Genomic DNA, 22332 nt, shown 5'->3' on the forward strand with positions numbered 1-22332 from the left:
CTAGTTCTGATGGCCAGTAGCCTAGAGAAATACTGTTTTTTGATTCTTGCGAAGACAGGCTTTTCGAGGACACTAAGGATGCCATTGGCAATCAATACACGTAGAGGTGGGCATTCCACTATAAAAGATATCTTTCTAAACTCTTCAAAGGTTTTCTTTGCACGGATGGAACGAATCGGGCTTTTGTTTCGTTGATTTGGAGAAGAAAAGACCAAAACTACACTGTTGAACGTTATGAATCTAAAAATTTATTCGAGAAAACTATAAGAGAAAAGTAAGCAGAAAACCACCAATGTGGTGGTGGTGTTTATCAATCATTTATTGGCACTTTATTTCAATTTAATACAAACAAAAGGAACCTCAACGTCTTCTCCTTCCAAATCATCAGCACAGATTTCCAAAATTATAGTTTTGGTTTTGTCGTCAACCTTGTTCTTGGAGAACTCATTGATCAACTCAGAGATCTTCATACCCATTCTTGGTTTTAATTTCTTGGGTGGGAAAAATGATGCGTAAAGCAAAGAGACTTTGAAGGATATCATTGTTATCTCTAAACCTTCTTTCTTCTTGAAATAGTGGATTAGCTCTTTCAATGTTACATCCCTCTTGATAGTAAATCTATCCCAAATCTTATCATACTCCTTGTTATTATATTTGTCCTTTGGCGACCTGATTGGCTCAGAAAATCCAAAGAAAGGCAAGGCCAAGTTAATAAACCCGTTTTTGTATTGTTCGATGTCCCTTTTGTTATCAGCAACTTTGTACAATTCTAAACATACTAACCCAGAGACTAAAGCAGTGGTAGTAGCAATAGCAGGAATGATTTTTCCGGCAACCAATTTTGTCTTCAAACGATCAACTGGCTCAATGAAATAGTTTAATGCACGGCAATTAGAAGCAGCCGTGATAAAATCAATATGATAGTTGCCATCATCATCTTTTTCAAAAACTGTCTCATTCAATCTGTAGCCAGCTAAGGATGAAGGTGGAGGTAAATCAGCAGCAAGCCTCTTAATTTCATCGTTGTCAATATCATCCGAACTATTTGGATCAGGCTCATTGTCGCTTGCTTGGATTCTGACATTGGATTTGGGAGAGAATGGCTTAATAGTTTTTTCAACTTCTGAAATAGCTTTAGCATACAGGAAGATTTTGGGTTTTTCATTTTTATCGCCAGCTAACCCGTAATTAGAGGCTCTAATATTGGCAGCAGCGACAATAAAATTAAAGTGATCTGGATTATTAATATCGAAGGTTAAAGGTTTGGGAGCTCTCTTCGAGCCGGACCAGAATGGAGCTCCTTGAGTTGTTTTAGAGTCTAAGGGGAAATTATATAATAATTGCTGAATATCATTATTGAATTTTTTTTCAAATTCCAACCTTGCCCATTTAATACAATCATCAAAAGAGTATGGTCTTACTTTCAAATTATCGCGGATCGATTGTAAAGTGCCTTTAATATCAGCACTTTTCTTTAAAGTTGATTCAACAAAATCCTTTTGGGAAAGATATAAGTTAACATTTTCAATCGAATCAGAAAAATATCCTTGGAATAAAGATTTGGCCCAAGCAATTGTGTGATCAATCTTATTTGGGAATGATCTTAAAGTACACAAGGGAATTGATTTCTCTGGTGGATCTTGAGATGATGAGTAACTCTCAGTCAATGAGGGAATAATTACTTGAGTGTTACCTTTGGTTCCTAAAGTACCACTTTCTAGTAATGGTTTTTTGAAAAACACACATCTTCTGTCAACATAAGTTCTAGCTTCAACATTATCTAAAGCATTTGTAACAAGATCAAAACTATTCCAGAGATCATCATTGAAAAAATCTTCAGTTTCTGATCCAACTTTTTGAATGGAATGAAAAATTTTACCAGTTAAATCTGGGTTCATTTCAGCAACAACTTCAATGGCCACTTTGGATTTACTTTGATTAATATTGTGGGGTCTAAACAAGAATTGTCTGTTAAGGTTAGATTTTTCGATAAAATCGTTATCAGTAACAAGGATTGAGCCCTTTGGACCAGTACCTAATCCCATCATTGACCAATTTTTCAACATTTCACAACCAATTGCACCAGCGCCAACAAGGAAGGCTTTGAGATTTGTAATTTTTTCATGAAATTTACGACCAAAGACAGCAATTTGATTATCGTATCTTGAACCAATTGGTTTACATTCTTCTTCAGATCTTGAATAGATTTTTGGATCAGGTAAAGACTCTAAGGAATCGAAATACAAAAACTGTTTTATGGGACGGAATTTACCGGAACAAGCTTTTAAAGCTTCTTGAGCTACTAAACCACCAAAAGTGGCAACCATTCCAGGTATATCACCTTGAGCTTGAAATGATAATTCTCTAATTAATTTTTCATTAACTTTTTCTTCGCCCAAAATTTGAGGATTTTGTTCAGATAAATTTTTAACTAAATGCAATAATTCATTTGAGTCTTCAACTGAATGAGGTTTTGGTAAGTTACCTTGATGTTTTTCTCTAAATTGATGTAAAGCTTGGAAACCTAGATGTAATTGAGAAGGTCTATCAAATTTGGCAAAATCAGAGATGAGATATTCAGGGTTTGATAGCTGATTAAAAAGAGTGTCGAATTTAATTGTTGCAGGCACTTTAACTTGAGTGTAAATACCACCTCTTTTGTAGCCCGATAAATCCTTATCAGTTAAAATTTTGAAAGCATAAGGGCCTAAAACTTCAATTTTGTAAGGAGTTCCATCGTTTAGAGAGGTGATGCTATCAGAACCTAGAATTTCGGAAAATTTGACATAATCGCCATCTTCTAAACCGTGTCTATTATCATCCAACATAGTTACACTTCCATCTTCTTCAATGTCAGACACAATTCCAGAAAGAGGTTCTTCGCCAGTTTGATCGATAACAGTAAAGGCATTACCGAAATCAGTAAAAACTTGACCAAATAAACCCCTTGTGTCAGTTGAGATAAATTTGATATCGTTTTCGTGAGTAAAATTATTGATTAAGACTTGTTTTTCTAATGAAATAACACTACTTGTAATGATAACCACTTGAAATTGAGACAAAGTTTTGAATTCTAAATCATGGATAACTTGAACAGGAACATAACTATTCAATTCATTTAGTTTGACAAGTGAGGCTTCATCTCTTGGTAATTTTTGATCGATAGAAGATTGTGACAAGAAAAATTGAGTTGATTGATCTAAAACTTGTGATGGTTCAGGATCGTATAGACATAGTCTTTTAACACCAGCTAAAACGATATTTTTGGCAATTTCAACACCTAAACCTTTTAAACCAATGATCAAAACAGATGAGGATTGCATCTTAACCATTGCATCTTTACCCAAGACATATAGTTGACGAGAGTATAAGGATTCATCAACAGAACTAGTTTGGGTGGTATCAACAGCAGGTTGATCTTCTTCTTGAATTTCGAAATTAGAATCTGACATTGTAGACAAATCTTCAAGTTAATAAGTAGCAGAAAAGAAAGAGAAAAAAATGTTAGCATATAATGATGGTTTTAAAAAAGAAGCTGGAAAGAGGTTAATTGAAAACCCCAGCAGAATGATTAATAAATGACGCTGATGGTGATAGAAGTTGGGTGGTAAAAAACGAAGTTGAGCAGAATAACAGCACCAAGTCCTTGAGAAGCATCAGCCATCGTTCAGGAGGAACTTACAATGTGTAGCAATATATGTTTAATTGAACAGAGGATTGTATTGTTTCTCTAATCCAGGATTGCAACTCACGCAGTTGGAATTGGTGAATTAGAGGTAGTAAACTCTGGCTGGGAAAGAAATGAAGCACAATTTGCCTTCAAAACCAATCTCATCACCAGCTGTGTCAGCGCTGAGTCAGCATCCAACACCCTGTGTGGGCGTTCAGAAGGAAGAGCGAGGGAATTAGCACCATCCCATTTCAACATTTCAAGCACAAAGGCAATGGTTGAAGAAGTCTGGAAAATACCTGCAATATATTTTTTTCCTTTGTTGACATAAAAAGGGTTGGCGTTTGTGCAAAGAAGCTCGATGCTTTTTGAACACAATACTCATTTACAAGCTTAAAATTACATGTTTATGTGTTGTTGATTTTATTTTAGCTCTAGTTCTCATATGTTGAATGTCAAATGTTTTGAATGATAAAGTGTAATGCAAATTTGAGTATTTGGTTTTGTGAAAATAGAAAATAGAAAATAAAATTTCTTTATCTTTTTAATTGGCAATCCAGACGATATCAGGAATATGAGGTAGTATTGCTTCTCACATTCAATTAAAATTAGACCTTTGTTGAAAATATTATTTAATCTTATTTGGTTTTATCTTCAAAATATACTATAATATAAGCCGAATTGAGTTATTATAATTTATTTTGTGGTTTAAATCATTTGAAAATCTAGAATTTATTACAGACTTATAATATGGTTATATTAATTACTGTTAATGGTAATAGAAAAGGATTGCTGCAGGGACCTATCTATGTTTGCGTATATATGCCTGACATTGCTGACGGGTCTTAAAATTAAAGAGCATCATTTTGTAGGTTAAGTAATTATATTTGATTTTTAATTAGAGTGAATATTGTATCAGCTTTTATTGAATTATATCACTGAATTGCCTATATTTGGCAAGAATGATTAGTTACTTTTTTATGATATCTAGTTTGTGTTTTGATTAATTTGGAAAAAACACTGGAGGAAGTTTGATTATAAAAATAAAGTTGACTTTACGTGATATTTTCCTATCTGTATTTGTATTTGTTATCTTGATTTAAGAAAATAAAAGTAATGCAAATTAATAATGGTTATTGATAGTATATATTTATGATAAATGATAGAAACCAATTTTAGGATTTTAATTCTGATAAAAATGAAATAGTCAATTTCTGCAATATAATCAGTTTTCAATATGTTAAATAAATAAGCCTTCTAAGCTAGTACTTTGAACTCTGATAAGAAACAACTAATAAGTTCAACTACGTTTTCTTTAAAAAAAATTGACTTGATCTTAAGTTTATCAATACAATTAACTCCAATGCCAATTTCCGGGCTAGATTTTTGGAGAAGATTTTTCAACAAGAAGGAGTTATGTTATTTTATTCAATAGTCAATCATTAATTACTATTTTCTCAAGTAAAATGTCTTTATTTGGATATTGTATTGAGATTTTTGTATCACGAAAAAATGAAAATCATTGGCAGCGAAAACAATCATTCATAACCTTTGTCTTTTTTAATTAATGATTCTGTTTCAATTTTTAAACTGCAAATAAATTCTCTTGTTAAATATGTTAAACTTGTTATTGATAAAAACATTATTGATAACTGATAACAGAAAAATACGAAAAATGAAAATATTTGTTAATTGGGCTTAAAAAAGACATTAGAAAATTATTTAAGAGCCGGGACATAACAGGCAGTCTTTTATTATTATTAAATTAAATCAATTGGACTCGATCAATAAATAGGAAAAGTGAACCAAACAAAAAAAATACCCAAAACCCGAAAAAACCAACTTACGAGAAATAATAAAAATTATTAAATACAAAAGAATTAATAAGACAATTGGGATCAATGGACAGTATCCTTGGGGTAAAGTTTGGGGTAAAGTTGAAAAAAAAACAACACCCAAGCAAGATGGAAAAGAAGTATTGTACATTGAATAATTTCATCTCAAGTCAGACCATCATTCACTTTGATAAAAAACAGTAACTCAAAATTGTTGAATGAACAAAGCTATTTCATTTTGCATTTGTTTAATTGTGTTTTTTTTGGTATTTATCAAAACAATTGGACTAACGCCAAATTCCAATAAGCTGTGATCATGGAGCCAATCCAGACTAGCTGCTCAGCAGAACCTGTTCTTTGTTATGTAGCACAACCAAATTCAGAATATAGCTTAGCAGCATTCTTTTTGTGTTGCAAGAATTGGACGCAAAGAGTGTTGCATCGATATGTTTGTCCAGGAAACAACAGAAGACGAGCAATACTTTGGAATCAGATAAGTGATTAACTCCAGATAGAGGACTAGCACCGTAAGCGATTAACGCAATCAGCACCAGGACTGAAACCTCGTCTTCAGGCCGTTCAGAGCGTGCTCCGGCTCGCAGCCGCCGTTTTCCACGCGCCCGCCACGCATTTTGCACGCAAAAACGGCTTTGTATCGAATTGAGGAATTGCAGCAAGGGAGGCGCAGTTCTTCTCAAATAGCAATTTCCAGAACAGGATGCTTCGAAACAAGCAATGCCAATATAGGTAATAATAATATTTTTCTGTGATAGGCACGTGCCCAACAGCTTTGAAGTTCATCAAACTCCGAGAGATGGTGAAGGACTTTAAAATCGGCCTTATTAATCGGGATCATCAGCAACAGATATAAAACAGGTCTGTTATCTTGCAATTTTGATAGCTGTGATAGAAGAAGATTGAGAATAGTAGACTTTTGGGGTAGCCTAGAAACTTGTGGATTTAATTTAAATTATTGTTAAAGATTTGAAACATGTGTAGGCCAGCTAATTGTTCTAATTGTGGTATGTTTTGTTGTATTAACCCTGGGTTTGTTTGACCTTTTTCTTTTGAATCACATATCTAATAAGTATATTGTATAAATTGGTATAGGAGGTGGTTCCTGGACAGGATGTGGAATGCATGTGGCAAGTGCTATGTCTAGTTACAAATCAAAGGATGAATGGTACGCAGTTTGTTTTTTTGGGTTTAATCTCAGTATTATTTTGATCACAAAATGATTATTACTAACACTTTTTGAACAACTTTTTCTCTTTCTTTGGAAATTTTATGAAGGTGTAAATGTAGTAGTCTGAATGAATATCCCCCTAAAGCTGAAAGTGCTAACGGCTGCATTGTTGTTTAATTGAAGATTATGTATATGATATACGTTAGGATAAATATTGGTGTGTTACGTTTTTTTCTTTTTTTCTATGAAAATTTATGGTATCTAACTTCCGGAATCATTGATTATGATTTTGAAAGCTGAGTTAAGTTCACTTATTAAAACGTTCTAGAAAAAAAAAGGTTATTAAATTTTATTTTTTTTTGGATTTAATGGAGCTAAAAACAAAAAAAAAAGCGTATCGGGGATATTTTATTGAAAACCAGATGAAATATATTAGTGTTTTACTGTTGTGCTAGCGTTTTTATTTCTTTTTCTTTTTCTTTTTTTTTTCCCTTTTCCTTTTCCTTTTCTTTTTCTTATTCGGTTTATGATTTTCAATTCACATAAATTATCTCAGAATCAGTTGTTTAATTAGCTAGTTTATTAGTTTGAAATAAATATATGTAACAGATGATTGGATATGGTTGAATTTATTGCAGTGATTTGTTGATTAAAAAAAAAACGAGAAAATAGCTCAATTTAAAATTCAAATAATTTCAAATAATTTCATTTTAAATATTACTATAACTATAATGATGTAGATAGAATTAGTTTACCATCAATTTAATAATTGTCTTTTTAATGATTTGAAAGTTTTTTTTATTGCAACATGGATAATAAATTTAATTTATAATAATCAAGAATAGGAATCTGATGAAGGTTCAGAGTTTTGCCAATTACAAAATTTTGAAAAACAAACCCGAAATTTTGTAGGTTACGCGATGACCCTGTACGTTTGAGATAGAGTTGTGTAGGAGTGCTGAGTCGAACCGGATTATATTATGGGAGGTTGAATGTGTAAGTGAGATAGACGCAGTTACCCTCTGCATGGGGAATGCTTTTTTAAATGGCGAGACCGGACTTTGATAAGCAACTAAAGAGAAGCTTGATTAATGAGTATAAAGTGAAGAGGAATTGTACAAATAATTAATTAGGTTATTATCATTTGATAGATTATCATTGATAGTTGATTAGATAAATTACAAGGTTTTTCTTTTTTGACAGGAAATAATAAACAATAAATAATAAAATAATAAACAAAGGATAATAAATCAATTGACATTGGAGAGAAAATGTGCAAACCAGCAAGGTGTGTTATATGTGGTAAGTAGTTGAATAGATCAAAGTGAAGCATCAACAAAGAGCAGTTAATTTAATTTAAATTGATTGAAGTTGATTTAGTTGATTCAATTGAAAACAACTGAAAACAATTGAGAACAATTGGCTAACATTCTTTTTTTTTTCTTATTGGATAGACAAAGGATCATGGATTGGTTGTGGAATGCATATTCCAGTTGCAATGAGTTCATATAAATCAAAAGATGAATGGTAAGTTGAAAATAAAACGATTATTCGGAAATAGAACTGAAAAATTGGTTTTAATAAATTTGTCTCTTCTTTGTGTCTTTGTTTTTTGTTTTTGATATTAATAAAAAATTATTTATATTTAAATTATTTTTTTCTGGGTTTTTTCTTGTTAGGTGCACTTGTTTAGCTAAAGATGGGTCTAAAAGTGAATATCCTCCCAGATCAGGAGAAGGTATTTTACCAAAACATAAAGAAAGTTGTTCGAAAAATGATAAATACAATTCAGTTGGAGAAAATTTATAGGTTTAAGAAGGAATTAAACTTTACAGAGCTTAATTGAATAAAAGAATTGTAAAAAAAGAGAAAAAGGCAAAATCAATCAGCTAGTGTTTTTCACTCTTTTCACTCTTTTTTCTTTCTCACTCTTTTTTTTCACTCTTGTTTAATTTTTTTTTATTTTTTCGTAATTAAGATTATTTAACATTTGTTAGATCTACTTTTTTTTTGATGGATAATTTAAATCAAACAGCCAGAATAGTATTTATACTAAATCAACCTAAATGATGAGTCTAGAAACCAAAGAAGTTGATCTAAAGAAAAGTTAACTTGACTTTAAATTGAATTTAATTAAATTGAATTTAATTAAACAGCCAAAGTGTATTTGAATTGAAAAAAAAAAAATCGATCAAAAACGCAGTCGAAAGTACCAATTTCCATTTCTCATAATTGGATTTATTGTATTTGAATATGAAAGAGCATGTGACTTGAGTGAATTTAATTGAAATGTGAAAATGAATGCGGATAAGAATATTAATTGGAAAGAGAAAGTTTAATTGATACAAGTCAAATTGGAATATTCAATTAACAATGAAAAACATAAATATGATAATAACTAATAACTAATAACTAATAACTAATAAATAATAAATAATAAATAATAAATAATAAATAATAAATAATAAATAATACAGTAAATAGTAAATAATAAATTACAATAATAAGATGATTTAATGTGCTGGAAATCTTGAGGAGTGATTAACATGGGAATACATCAACAAGACTCAGAGCAGGCCAAACTGGGACGAGATTCATAAGGGGAAAGAAGAGAGTAGAGAGCAGAGGGAAAGCAGTCCGTTTGCGGGCGAGTGCAAAAGCGAAAGGGCTGAGGCTTCCGTTTTGGGCATTCCTGTTTTGGTTGTCCCACGCCTGCCCAAACAAGAAAAGATGCAGAAGGCGAGAAAGAGAGAACGGGAAGAGAATAACGCACGCACAAGGCTGCGGAGGGTAAATGAACACAGCTGCTGCACAAGCGCCCGTTTTTTGAGGGGCTCAAACGCCCGGAGAGCAGAGCGGAGGCATGAGGAAGAGCGCAGAATTCCCACACGCAGAGCCAGAAAAGTGACTTTGGCGCACAGAGACGGGAAAAAGCCGCAAAGCGGCAGCAGTGCAAAGAGCGTCAAAACAGAAGGCGGCGTAGATTAGAGCGGGCCCTCTGACTCTTGGACTGACGAGGAATAGGCTTTTGTCGTGCGTCGCTATATTGTTAAATGAAAACAAGAATGAAAAACTCACACATTTATAAACATGAACACCAAAACTGACTTTGACTGAACTGAGCTCAAGACAACATTTGAGAAAATTTAGAAATATTTGCAGAAGGTTAGGGAAAGCTGAAAATGGCTAGGAAACTGCAATTATCGTAGAATTCAAAATAGTTTCATGTTTATATATACCTTGGAAATTTCTTGTTTTTCGTTTTGATTTTTTTTTCAAATTTCTTTTGTTTTAAACTGAATTAGTTCAAACATATATTACATATCGATTGCAATTAATTATCATTTCATATTTACTATACATCAGTTTTACATTTACTAAACATTTACTAAACATTTACTAGACATTTTATTAGGCATACAATTGTACTGGAAAATAAACAATGACAATTACTTCTATCCCATCTAACGGCGAGGCTACTATCAGGAGTATCAGCTACTCATCATCAACGGTGGTTACGGTTCCTTCCTCTCCTTCCTCTTCTTTGACCTCATTTCCGTCTCATACAAGCGATACCTTATCAAATAATAACAATAACAATAACAACGGAAGCAGTATATCGTTTGGCAAGAAAATCAAGCAGGCGTTATCAAGAACCAATTCCTTCTCTCGTCCAAAGTTGTATCGCCATGAAAGCAGTTCTAACAATCTCTTCAAACAGTTTTCCAGTTCTAATTTAGTGAATCACAGTCATGGGAACAGCCACCACCATGGGATAAACTTGAACCTCAGCATTGATCCACTTTCAGCCAACTATGGAAATTTGCCAGCAGTGCCTTTGATTCCCTTGACGCCAATATCGCCACGCCAACGTGCCAATTCAACGCCAATTGACAATTTGTTTAATAATAGTAACAACCTTATTAGTAACAACAACAACAATGCTTCTAATAATAATAATAATAATAATAACACTTATATTAGTTCTGGTAACAAGTTGAACTACACAGGCAATATTAACTACAGTACTACTGCTAATAATAACAACATTAACAGCCAGGATAATCTACAATCATTGCGAAAAACCCGTAACAATACAGTTGGAACCCCAGCCGAATTGTATTCAAATTTCCACACCAATTCCTCCAATGGCAACAGCCAACTTAATAACAACACTTTTTTCATTGAAGACTGCAACTACTTTGACCAAATTAACCGAAACTCAAAGACTTATGATAATTGTGAAGAAGATGACGAAGAAATAATCTACGCTGATAATATGGCTTCTTCAATCTTAGAAAGAATCGACAACATGAATGCATTTGATGAACAAACGATCTGGAAAATTTAATTAATTGTCAAATTGATTAATAAATTACATTTTTATCTTATATTATACCTCATAACAATAAATTATATCAATACTTACAATACTTAGGGTTATTTAATTCATTCTTTTTTTTTTATTTTTTTTATTTTATTTTAATTTTTATTTTTTTCATGTTGCAGAATTTAAACAAAGTTTTTCATTCTTTCCCTTTTTTTCTCTCTATTTTTTTCTTTTCTTTTATTTTTTTTCACACCAGTTTGATGATTGATTTTGATGATTTTTTTTTTCATGACTTGGTAATAACTAAATTGGGCTTTTTTTCCTTTATTCTGTACTTTATTTGGTTGATAATCTTATACTTTTACAGTTCATACTTTCGACTCACAAATAAATAAAACTTCCTAAACAAAAAGTTTTTCTTTCTTTTTTTCTTTGATTTTCAATATAACACCCTTACAAGGATCAATATAAGATTTTCAATCATAATATGGAAAGTTAGTCATTGAAATCTTTGGCTGTGTTCTTCCCACCAATCGCACGCGTTACCAGAGATGGCCTGGAACTCCCACACACAACCGCTTCAAACCTCTCGCATCCACGCTCGGCAGAAATGCCCGCATGCGTCCACCGAAACTCGGTACACCGCTTGTCGCTGGAAGCGCGTATGATCACATAATCATCCACTGCTGTGGAGTCAGCAGTGCACCCGCATTTCACTGCGTGCAGATCACATGCCTGCGGGGCCTTTCTCGTGATCTTGCAGGCCCGTTTGGAGCTGCCCGATTTCCGCGGCCGGGCTGTGATTGGCCCGCAAGCCCAGGACTGACCCGCTACTTTGGACGTGCGCAAAAACAGCTTTGGTGCGATTGCGTTTGGCGCTGTTTTGATTCGATCGCACTCAATCACTCGATCATTGCTTAGAAGCTCTTGTGCAAAATTTGCCCTTCCCCAGAAATAAATTTCACATCATCAGAAGCCAAAAGCCTGCTCTGAACAGTCACACTCCCTCAATTCTGCTGCTCGTTCTTCCCTCCCATTGGTGCCAGGCCTAGCAGCTGACAGTCGCTCTTCCAAATGTGCCACACCACTCGCTTGTTTACACTCTTCTTGTGTTTTGCAGCTTATCCTCTTTTCCTTCTGGCTTATCATATGAATTTGTCCTTCCCCGATCCGGAACATTGTGGCTAATTGGACCTATATCCGGCTAGCGCCACACAACAGCCACCTTTGACGTCTGTTGATATATAAACTCTTTTTATTTTCTTTGCTTTCTAGGAAATGTAAAACATAACCCAAAAAAAATTTTTTTTCTTACCTCTTTTATTTATAATTGCTGTTCCTTCTTCTCCAATCAAATAACAACCATAACAACAATAATTACTTTGTCCATCCTTCTAAACCAAGCAAAATTACTTGCCTACCACTCTCTTGCCTTTTGTTTTTTCTTTTTTCTTTCTCATCTCGTCTCATTCTCTCTTATCTTAATAACAATGAGCAATAATATCGCCAACCACACTGATAATGCTGATTTTGAATCTCAAGTATTAATCAGCTTGCCAATTGATTCAAAACAAGATAAAACTGATAATACTAATAGTTCAAAAATCGATTCAGACTCAATCAATAAAAATAACTTGAACATAACCACGACAGAACTACCAAACTCTTTACCAAGCTCAATACCAAACTCAAGAAGATCTTCAACTAGCTTAACTAACAAAATTGACACCAAGTCTATTGTTTCTGCTGCTACTAATAACAAAAACAGCATAATGATCTCTTATAATCATGCTCCAAGCAATTCTTCTTCTTTCTCTCTATCCTCCTCATCCTCAACTGAAGATGTAAACTCTCTTCACAAAAATGTCATCAACCAAAAAGACACCAATTTCGACTTTCCACAAACTAACAAGAAAAAACTAAACTCAATTCAAAAAAAATTAGTCATCCCATTTCACAGAATCATTTTGGCAATGCTCGACCAAGTCTCTGGCAAAAATCATATAGCAAAAGTCATTCAATTCACCATAAGACTATTGCTCATGTACTCTGACCACATTATCAAAAAATACTCAAACAATAATATCAAATTGAAAAATTCCCTCTTCTTAAGAACAAACCTATTACTCTCAACCCAAATCTTCTATAGATTAAAAGATGCTCCTCCATTTATCTCACTATACAGACAATTCCTAAGAGTGGGTAAAACCCCCTTTAGATTCTTGGATTTTTACAACTATTTTTCCTCAAACACTCTTAAGAACCCAAATGCCAAAAATATAAATAACAATAACTTTCCAAACTTCTTATTCTCCGATAAATTCCTATCTCTATCCATAGGAACCTACTATGGTATCTTTGATGAAATTTCCCTCTTCTTTAAGTTAGGTATACTAAAGGATAAAAAACTAAAAAAAAGAGTATCTTATCATGAATCCTTTTCCTGGTACTTGGATATTCTTTTCACTTTGAAAAATCAACTTCGCGATTACTCCATCTTGCAAAATAAAAAACAACACCTATCAATCGAGAAAAAAATTAAATTAAGAACTCTATACCATTCAAGAGATTTGGTATCCTCAACTTCAATATCCTCAAATTTAACCAACTCCTTCTCATTCTCTTCTCCTTCTCTACATAACAACAGAAATCCAAGACGTTCCACTTCCATCGATAACTTGAAGCACATTGACGAAAAACTAGTCCAACTTGATTACGAAATCAAAATGATGAAACTATCGTTATTAAAAACGTTATGTGATTTTTATTTTGATTCCGTTGATTTATTCAATTTAAAATTTAATCCTTTTTTCTACACAATCTCGGGTTTCGGCGCAGGGTTTCTCTCTGCTTTAAAAGTTTATATTGAAACTAAAAGAGATTTGGAAAATAAATAAATCAATAAATAATTGCACAAGTATCCAAATCACCAAAATTCATCTTTTCAAATCCTATAATACCAAATCTTGTATTAATAACAATATTGTTTAATTAGCCTCTATTAAAATATTTTTTTTTCACTTTTACAGTCTTTCTCTTCTCATGCTTCTATTCTTATATCTTATTCAATCTGCTATTTATTTTACTTTTTACTTTTTATTTTTTATTTTTTATCTTTTATCTTTTATACTGCCTCTAAAATTCTCATTCTACATTAGTATCATTTTAAATTGAACTTTTTATCTCGCACCAAATATATCACGTAGAAAAGATAAACAAGTAAAAATATATATATAGATTGAAAGATAAAACATACTATCTAAGGTACAGTGTCTGAAATTTTAAGCACCAACTTTTGACAACTGATTTTTTTTTCTTGCAATAAATCAAGTCCCTCACTGACTGAACCTAACCCTTTGGGCAACAATTTTAATGGCCCATGTTTTAGTTTCCCTTGGTTAATGTAATCTTGTGCAAATTTCATAAAAATCTTATTATCTTCAACTGACGATGCATCTGATTCAATAAGAATATCTTCGGTCAATTGAACTGGTTTCCCATTAAGTGGATACATTAATGTTTTAGTTACTTGGACATTTTTTTTTAAATTTTTAATCTTCTCTTCTCCCAATAAATTCAAATTATCAATAATGATCCTTTCAACGGTTTCATCGTTTGAAGTGGCATCGTGAGTAAATTGAATAGTATGTGAATTAGCAATTGCATCGGTTGCAATAATAACTTTGTCGTTAGTCTTTGCCTTGATTTGTTCAACAGCATCAGCGTCATGATAATCAATAACAATATCGGCACCCAATTCTTTCAATAACGCTTCGTTTTTCTTCGACGCAACTGCAACTACATTCCATTGAAATACATGTTTAGCAAATTGAATAGCAATTTGTCCAAAGGATGTAGCACCACCCCATACTAAATAGTACTCATCATCCTTCAATGTCTTTTCCTCAAATGATCCCTTTAAAAAATGAAACAAACTTTGTCCAACAGTAACAAGAGATAAAGTAATCGAGGCAGCAGCTTCAAAGGTGTCGATATCACCCACACAATCCGAGCTCTTGCTTAAGAGACTCAATGTCTGTTTGTACTTGATTGTGAACTCTGGATCGACCACGCAGTAGTCAGCAAAGGCTCCATTATCTGGTGTATCTCTGCTTAGCCCATGGAGAGTCGAAGAGACTTGGTCACCAACTCTGTAAATATCTTTTAAATTCTCTCCCACTTTAACAACGACTCCAGAGCAATCAGAACCGGCTACTGCATTATTAGGGCCCCAACCAAGCTTGACATGTTTCCAATCAGTGGGATTTAAAGCAGCTGCAACAACTCTTATGAGAAGCTGATTGTCATCATGAATTGGAATATTAGCGATTTCGACATTGAGCTTTCTGTTTCTGTCAAGAATAACAGCTCTGTAAAGCGAATTGGGTAAACTCATGGTGAATGGCAAGTAGATTGTTTGTTCAAAAGGTCTTCTGTGAAATAAACAAATTTCCTCCAGAAACCATCTCTTTATATCCCTTTCCAGCTATAGTTGCTTTGTGGAGAGAGGGTTTTTCCTTTCAATCAGACTTTTCGGCCTGGGTTCGCATTTTTGGACAAAGCAAGCCGAAATAGTATGCAGTAACACGTGTATATCACATAAACATTGTTTCTTTTGTCCAGAGCCCACACCTGCAAACTTCGGATAGGCTGTGTTTGAAACTCCAAGAACTATCTTTGCTGTGATCAAACAGAAATACTTTGGATTATCCCAACAGCTCTGTGGAAAATGTCCAGAAACAGTGAAAAGGCTCAGTCTTTATTGTTCAAATACCAGGAGTTCAAGGCATTGGAGAAGGGATACATCAACATCAATCGATTGAAGAGACCCAGAAATGTCAAGTCTGTGAAAGATCTAAAATTGTCTGAAAAATGGAGAAACCAAGTGCTAGGTGAAATATCCAGAAAAATCACTTTGATCCAGGATGAAATGCTAAGTGACTACCAGATTCGAGACTTGAATGACGAGATAAACAAGTTAATGAGAGAAAAACTTGCTTGGGAGTATCATATAAAAGAAATAGGTGGTCCAGACTACATTCGATTCTCCAAAAAACAGAACCAGAATTACAGCAATGAGTTTGTGATAAGAGGCTACAGATACTTTGGAAGAGCAAAGCATTTGCCTGACGTCCAGGAATTGATCAAACAACAGGCCACAGAGAAACAGAGTAATTTGAAGATTTTTGAGAACGAAAAATCAAACAAAAAATTGATATATGAACGACTAAATAGAATCGACGCTGAGTACTATGGGTTATATGAACATGATGTAAATAGCGAGATTGCATATTCAATAAATAAAAACCAGAAAAACATTTACGATCAAATACTGGATATTCTAGGCAGCGAATATATTGCCAATGATAACAAGTACAAAATAATGCAAGAGAACAATTTGAAAATATCAGATTCTTTAGAAAATCTTGATTTGAATGACCATACCAATCCCGATGGCAAGAACTTTTATAATGATGAATTGCTCAATGCTGAAGATGACTTGTCTAAAAAGTTGTTCCTAAAACTTAAAAATAACTACAATTCCAACGATAAATTGATAAATAATTCCGATGATCTTTCAATAATAGACATTGACAATGATGAGGACCCTCATCAAGTGCCCACTCTTCAAGAAATTGAAAATTTTATATTGAATAGAAAAAAAAAATTAATGAAAATTGAAGTTAATTCACGATAATACATATACTGCATTAATTACAAAAAAAAATACTTTTATTAAACCATTGAAACCCAAATAACTAGTCTATACAAAAAAAAATAAAAAAAAACAAAAAAAAAACAAAAACAAAAACAAAAAAAAACAAAAACAAAAAATCCAAATGAAAATTGAACTGTCTATGAAACTAAAAATCAATAACTGAATTAGGGTTTTATTACAAAAAATTTACAAAAATTACAAATAAAAAAAATTTTATCATCAGAATGAGCAAAAAATAGCTGGAGATTATTGAAAATCCAACATTTTCAAGTTAAAAAAACAAAAAAAAACAAAACAAAACGGTTTGTTTAAAAATAATGCAAAAATTTCATTATTTTTTCTGAAAGATTTTTACTATAAGCTCGGTTTTCTTCCCAAAAAATTTTATCGTTTTCTTTTCTACCAATATCCAATTGAATCTGATCTAACCTTAATATTTTGGTGCCATAGCAATACTTGTATCCGAAATAACAAAGAATGAAAAGCATAAGGGAACCATAAGTAGTAAAGAAATACAATGTATTCCAGGCATGCGGGAGAAAGAAAACAAATCCAGCACTAACGACAACAAATATTCCCCCAAACATTCCAACATAAGCATTATATGGTTGAAATGGTGATTTATACGGATAAAAATCGCTATCTCTTGATATCAAGTCGTCTCTTTGTTTTAGTCCATAATAATACCTTAAAAATGATAAACACATTCCTGCCCAAACAATCATTCCTGCAGTTGAACAGAGACTCATAAACCGCTGAAAAACCTTTCCAGAATCATGTTGGACAGCTAAAAATGCTAATGAACCAAAAATTCCTGAAAATATCACAGATCTATATGGAATCCCATGCCTATTACATTTTGAGAAATATTCAGGGACTTTTCCCTGAAGCGATAATTGATACAATGTTCTGCTTGAGGCATATAATTGAGAAGATCCAGCTGATAGTGCGAAAAATACTAAAATTCCATTCAAAACCGAGGCAAAGGAACACAAACTTGCACTTTGTAAAGCTATAACCCATGGGCTCTGATTACCATTGGAAAACCCATCCCATTCTAACAAATTGACATCACAATGTTTCCCACCATAAATGTCGATAATATTTTGTTCGATAATTTTATCTGCTTCATAATCATGGTTAGGGTCAGGTTTATCTATTGTATAATATCTTAATAGTCTTGGATCCCCCGAATAAAAATTTAAGCCAACACAAAATATCGCCAACACATAAAAAATTAGAATTCTCCAAAACACTTTGTTTGTAGCTTTTGGTAAAGATTTTCTTGGATTTAATGATTCACCTGCTGCAATGGAAACAATTTCTGTTCCAACATAAGCATAAGATGCAACCAAAGCTGCGACCATTATCCCCAAAAGACGACCTCCACCTCCTTTTATTCCATCTAATGAACCAGTGCCTTGATCAGTAATATCGAAAGTTGGCCTAAAGGGTCCATATGTTAAACCCTTTGAAGGTTCTGATTCCGAGCTCTTCCAAAACGTGAATCTTTCAACTTTATGTAAAGGAGCAACACCCCCAGCGTTTAAAACAATACTAAAGAAAATCATTCCTAATAGAAAAAGTAATTTGAAAATTGAAGAGTAAAATTCGATTTCACCATAAACTCTAACATCAAATAAATTTATGCTGATGATGACTATTAGAAAAAAACTAATCCAAGCAGATGTGATAGATCCGGGGACTTTTAAATGAGGATAATAACTTAACATTATGGCAGCAGCTGTGATTTCGCTTGGTAGACTAATAGTATAATTGAGCCAATAAATCACACCTAAAGCAAAACCGAAGGCATCGTCGACGAATCTTGAACCAATACCCGAGACTCCACCTACTAATGGAATGACAGTGACTATTTCACAGAATGATAACATAGTTGAAAGAACAATACAGCCAGCAAGAGAAAATCCGATTAGAGTGCCTAAAGGACCAGCAATAGAAAAGGCCTTACCGGAAGCCAAAAGCAAACCAACACCTAAAGCTCCACCTAAGGCAATCATTTGCAAATGTCTTTGTTTCAATTTTCTTTGAAGAACATAATTTTTGGTTCTTCTTGTTGGTTGGTTTGGCCTTGAATGCAGACAATGAATATCAGAACCATCATTTGTGATGCTAGAAGAGTTAAATATATTATTTCCACTATTTTTGCTAATGGATTTGTTTTTATTGGTTATGTTTATATTATTTGAATAAGATAACAGAGTGTGATCATTTTCCAAGATACTATCTTCATTTAAGAAAAGAGAGCTGGCAGCTGTGTGATGGTGATGGTGATGGTGATGGTGATGGTGATAAGAATTGAAGTTTTTAGATATATCAGATAATAAGTCTGTATTTTTTTTATTAAATTGATCTTTGAGAATTAGATGGTTATTGTTGCTATTTTTATTAAATTTGGGTTTATTGTCGTTATGTAATTGTTCTTTATATAAACCGAGGTCGATTTCATTTAAGTCGTTTAATGGGATTGAGTTGATATCATAAATCGTTTTCTTTTGGGGATTGTTAGTGTGAGATGAGTTGATATTTTTTTTATTAATTGTAAAAGTAAATGGATTTTTGATATAAAAGGGGTTTTGATTTTTAAATCTGTTTAATTTGATGAATTTATCACTTAGATGATGATGATGATTTGAGGCTGAGTTTGATAAAGAAGATATTTCTGAATCAATATAGTTGTTGAAATAAGCTTGAGTTAGGGAGTTATTTTTGCCGTAAGATTTTAATTGGGAGAATGGATTTTGGTTTAATTTTTTGTTTATTAGTTTTTTCAAGTTTGATTGAATTAGGTCTTCAGTTTTAATTTGGTTCAAGTAAAATTTAAAGTCATCATTATCATTATCATTATCATTATTATTTTCATTATCATTATCATTTTGATTATCATTATCATTTTGATTATCATTATCATTTTGATTATTATTGGTACTTTTTTCATTTAAATTTGATTTGAAATTTTCATAAATATTTGAGAAAAAGTATTTTTCATTTGAAGTATTTAAAAAGTTTAAATTTTTATTGATTATAGAGTGGCCATAATTTTGTATTAATTTATCAGATATTTTGTTTAAGATTAGGGAGTTCAAAGATAGTTTGTCATTATCATTATCAGTATCAGTGTCATTATTGTCAATAGGAATATTGTTATGGTGATTATTATTGTCATTTATTTGGTTAATGATTTTATGTATAGATGAATCGGAATTAAAGTCATTAATAGAGATTTGGTTTAAATTTTGGTTGTTGGTATTGATATTGATATTATTAGTAGCATTATTCAAGTTATTTAATGAAGAAAACGAATGAAGTCTGGAATTGAAGTTCGAGTGAGTTGATGGGATTGAACTTGAATCGATTATATTTTCAGAGGGGAAAATATCAAGAAATTGAGAATAATCATTAGTATGGCTGGTTTCATTTATGTGATCAGAATTATCAGTATTATGAGTATCATTAGAGTTATGAGTATCATTTATTGAGTTTTCAATTGGCCGATTCAGCGAAAGATTGAATATATTGGGATTAGCAATAGTGGTGTTATAAACATGATCATTATCAGACAGGTCAGATAAAGATATAGAGGATATAGAATGAAAAACTATCGAATGCGACGGAGAATTTGATTGGCTGTTGGACATTATAAAGATTAATAAGTAGAATCTAAAGAGGTAAATACAGGCAAAATGGAGCAAAAAACTCTGATGTAAATAAGTTATGTGATATGAGAGCTTTTGGAGAATATGAAGATCGATTGAATGAAAAGTGTGGAGCTGGAGGAGAAATGTAATAAAACAATGGAGTCAATGAAATGAAGAGAAATGATATGGAATATAACGAAATGTAATAAAGAGCAGAATCAGGAAATAGAAGAAAATGCTCCAAAAATGCTCAAACTTCAGTTGGAGATAAGAGCCGTCCGTTCAAATAAGAACGGATAAGGCATTGGAATGCACACATACGCAATAGTGCAGTACACAGAAAGAGCCACAAGTGCGGGAGTCAGTTGAACAATGCCAAAGAGAAAGAGCCAAAGAAAGCAGTGGAGAGTGAAGACAGACGTTGAGCAGAACAGCAATGAATCACAGCGGATAAGAGCATTCTCAACAAAAAAAGCAAAAAAGCTCCCTGATCTGTGACCAAACCGAAGATCTGCTCCAGAGCAAGCAACTTCAACACTTTGACACGCCTGGCGGCTGTGCGCACGTGCTCACACGCAAGAGTAGTCCAGAACTGGGACCAAACCACGTGTGCGCGTGCAGCAGCTGCCGAAGTATAAATACTGCTTCTGCTGCCTCTGTTCAGCTTTGTCTGTTGCTTCTGCTGTTTCTGCTGTTTCTGCTGTTTCTGCTTTCTTCTTTCTCTTGTCTCAGCATGGCGTTCAACCAGGCTGGTCAGGCCTCCAAACACACCCACCACCACCACCTCCAATTCAGCGACACCAACGACTTCACCATCAGGGACAAGTCCCTCATCAACAGCATCAACGACATCAACCTGAGAATCAACGACTCTATCACTGCTGATGCTTTGTCCTCGTTGCATCTAAAGCAGAGTGATGTTCTAGGGCCCCACAACGACGTCTCTCTGATTAATAATCACCCTGTCCAAAGCGTCGACAACAGCTCTGGTAGCTCTGTTTTCTTCAGCAGACACAACTTTCTTGCCCATCCCAACAGTTCTAGTTTCTCTACTTCCAACTACTCCAACGTTTTGAATAGCAACAACAGCAACAACAATAATCTAGCTGTTAACTCATCCTGGGTAGTATTCTCACCCCGCCGATCTGAAGAAGAACAAGAAGATCCCCAAGACCCTCAAAACACTCAGCACAATCTAGATTACCAAAATGAGCTTGACAGTCAAAATTATAATAATAATCGTGTTAATAGTTCTAATAATTTTGTTAACAGACCCAGGTCCCGATCAGGCAGATTTAGTAGATCTAGTGGTTCAGTCAATGGTCTAACTCAATTTGAAATAGATCAATTGGAATTAAACACAACATCCTATGAAATGGAAAATTTTAGTGAAATATTGTCTTCATCAATACCATCCAATCAAAATTTTGCTTATTCTCCAGATTCAATACTTGGCTATACTAATAGAAACCATCGATATAATCAGATAAATTATCAAGAAGGAGAAGGAGAAGGAGAAGGAGAAGATGAGGTTTATCAACAATACGAGGATTACGAAGACGAAGAAGACGAATATGATGATGATGACAATGACAATGATTCTCTAATTGAATCCTTTTCTTCAATAAATAATCATAACAATAATAACAATATCCAAAATATTAGAAATAATTTAAGATTACTATTCCCAACCAATAACATAAATTTTTCAAATAACCATAATCAAATCAATAATATCGATATCAAAAAAGAAAAAGAAAAAGAAAAAGAAAAGCAAAAGGAAATAGAAAAAGAAAAAGGAAAAGGAAAAAAAAAAGAAACTAGAAATAACCCCGATCTTGAATTAATCGCAAGAATTAATCAATGGAGAAAAGACCAAGCCTATTTTTTAATTAATGATCTACAAAAAAATCTTAATATTAACCAATTTAAT

The 22332-nt window shown here is 33.1% G+C and overlaps 7 protein-coding genes across 7 annotated transcripts; 4 read left to right on the forward strand and 3 right to left on the reverse strand.

Annotated features, from left to right (window-relative positions):
• Positions 1–329: 329 nt before the first annotated feature.
• On the reverse strand, positions 330–3452 carry UBA1 (E1 ubiquitin-activating protein UBA1; the record flags this gene model as incomplete). The annotated part of the gene is made up of 1 exon (XM_020194311.1): positions 330–3452. The coding sequence occupies one exon, from the start codon at positions 3450–3452 to the stop codon at positions 330–332; it is 3123 nt and encodes a 1040-aa protein (XP_020050259.1).
• Positions 3453–9991: 6539 nt separating this feature from the next.
• On the forward strand, positions 9992–11120 carry ASCRUDRAFT_73685 (uncharacterized protein). The gene has a single exon (XM_020192396.1). The coding sequence runs from the start codon at positions 10134–10136 to the stop codon at positions 11040–11042; it is 909 nt and encodes a 302-aa protein (XP_020050260.1). The 5' UTR covers positions 9992–10133; the 3' UTR covers positions 11043–11120.
• Positions 11121–12356: 1236 nt separating this feature from the next.
• On the forward strand, positions 12357–14099 carry ASCRUDRAFT_100646 (uncharacterized protein). The gene has a single exon (XM_020188514.1). It carries the CDS (start codon positions 12512–12514, stop codon positions 13916–13918), a length of 1407 nt encoding a protein of 468 aa, XP_020050261.1. The 5' UTR covers positions 12357–12511; the 3' UTR covers positions 13919–14099.
• Positions 14100–14280: 181 nt separating this feature from the next.
• Positions 14281–15417, reverse strand: ASCRUDRAFT_28991 (zinc-binding alcohol dehydrogenase family protein; the record flags this gene model as incomplete). Its single annotated transcript, XM_020190085.1, has 1 exon — positions 14281–15417. One exon carries the CDS (start codon positions 15415–15417, stop codon positions 14281–14283), a length of 1137 nt encoding a protein of 378 aa, XP_020050262.1.
• A 307-nt stretch (positions 15418–15724) lies between these two features.
• Positions 15725–16777, forward strand: ISY1 (Isy1p). The gene has a single exon (XM_020192397.1). The coding sequence runs from the start codon at positions 15751–15753 to the stop codon at positions 16717–16719; it is 969 nt and encodes a 322-aa protein (XP_020050263.1). The 5' UTR covers positions 15725–15750; the 3' UTR covers positions 16720–16777.
• A 271-nt stretch (positions 16778–17048) lies between these two features.
• On the reverse strand, positions 17049–18761 carry ASCRUDRAFT_78923 (uncharacterized protein; the record flags this gene model as incomplete). Its single annotated transcript, XM_020194312.1, has 1 exon — positions 17049–18761. The coding sequence occupies one exon, from the start codon at positions 18759–18761 to the stop codon at positions 17049–17051; it is 1713 nt and encodes a 570-aa protein (XP_020050264.1).
• A 2242-nt stretch (positions 18762–21003) lies between these two features.
• ASCRUDRAFT_73688 (uncharacterized protein) lies at positions 21004–22046 on the forward strand (the record flags this gene model as incomplete). The annotated part of the gene is made up of 1 exon (XM_020192398.1): positions 21004–22046. A coding segment is annotated over exon 1 (914 nt), but the record flags the coding sequence as incomplete, so codon positions are not given.
• Between the last annotated feature and the right edge of the window lie 286 nt (positions 22047–22332).

The sequence above is a fragment of the Ascoidea rubescens genome (genome assembly GCF_001661345.1).
Source record: "Ascoidea rubescens DSM 1968 unplaced genomic scaffold ASCRUscaffold_1, whole genome shotgun sequence".
NCBI classification, from domain to species: Eukaryota; Fungi; Ascomycota; class Saccharomycetes; order Ascoideales; family Ascoideaceae; genus Ascoidea; species Ascoidea rubescens.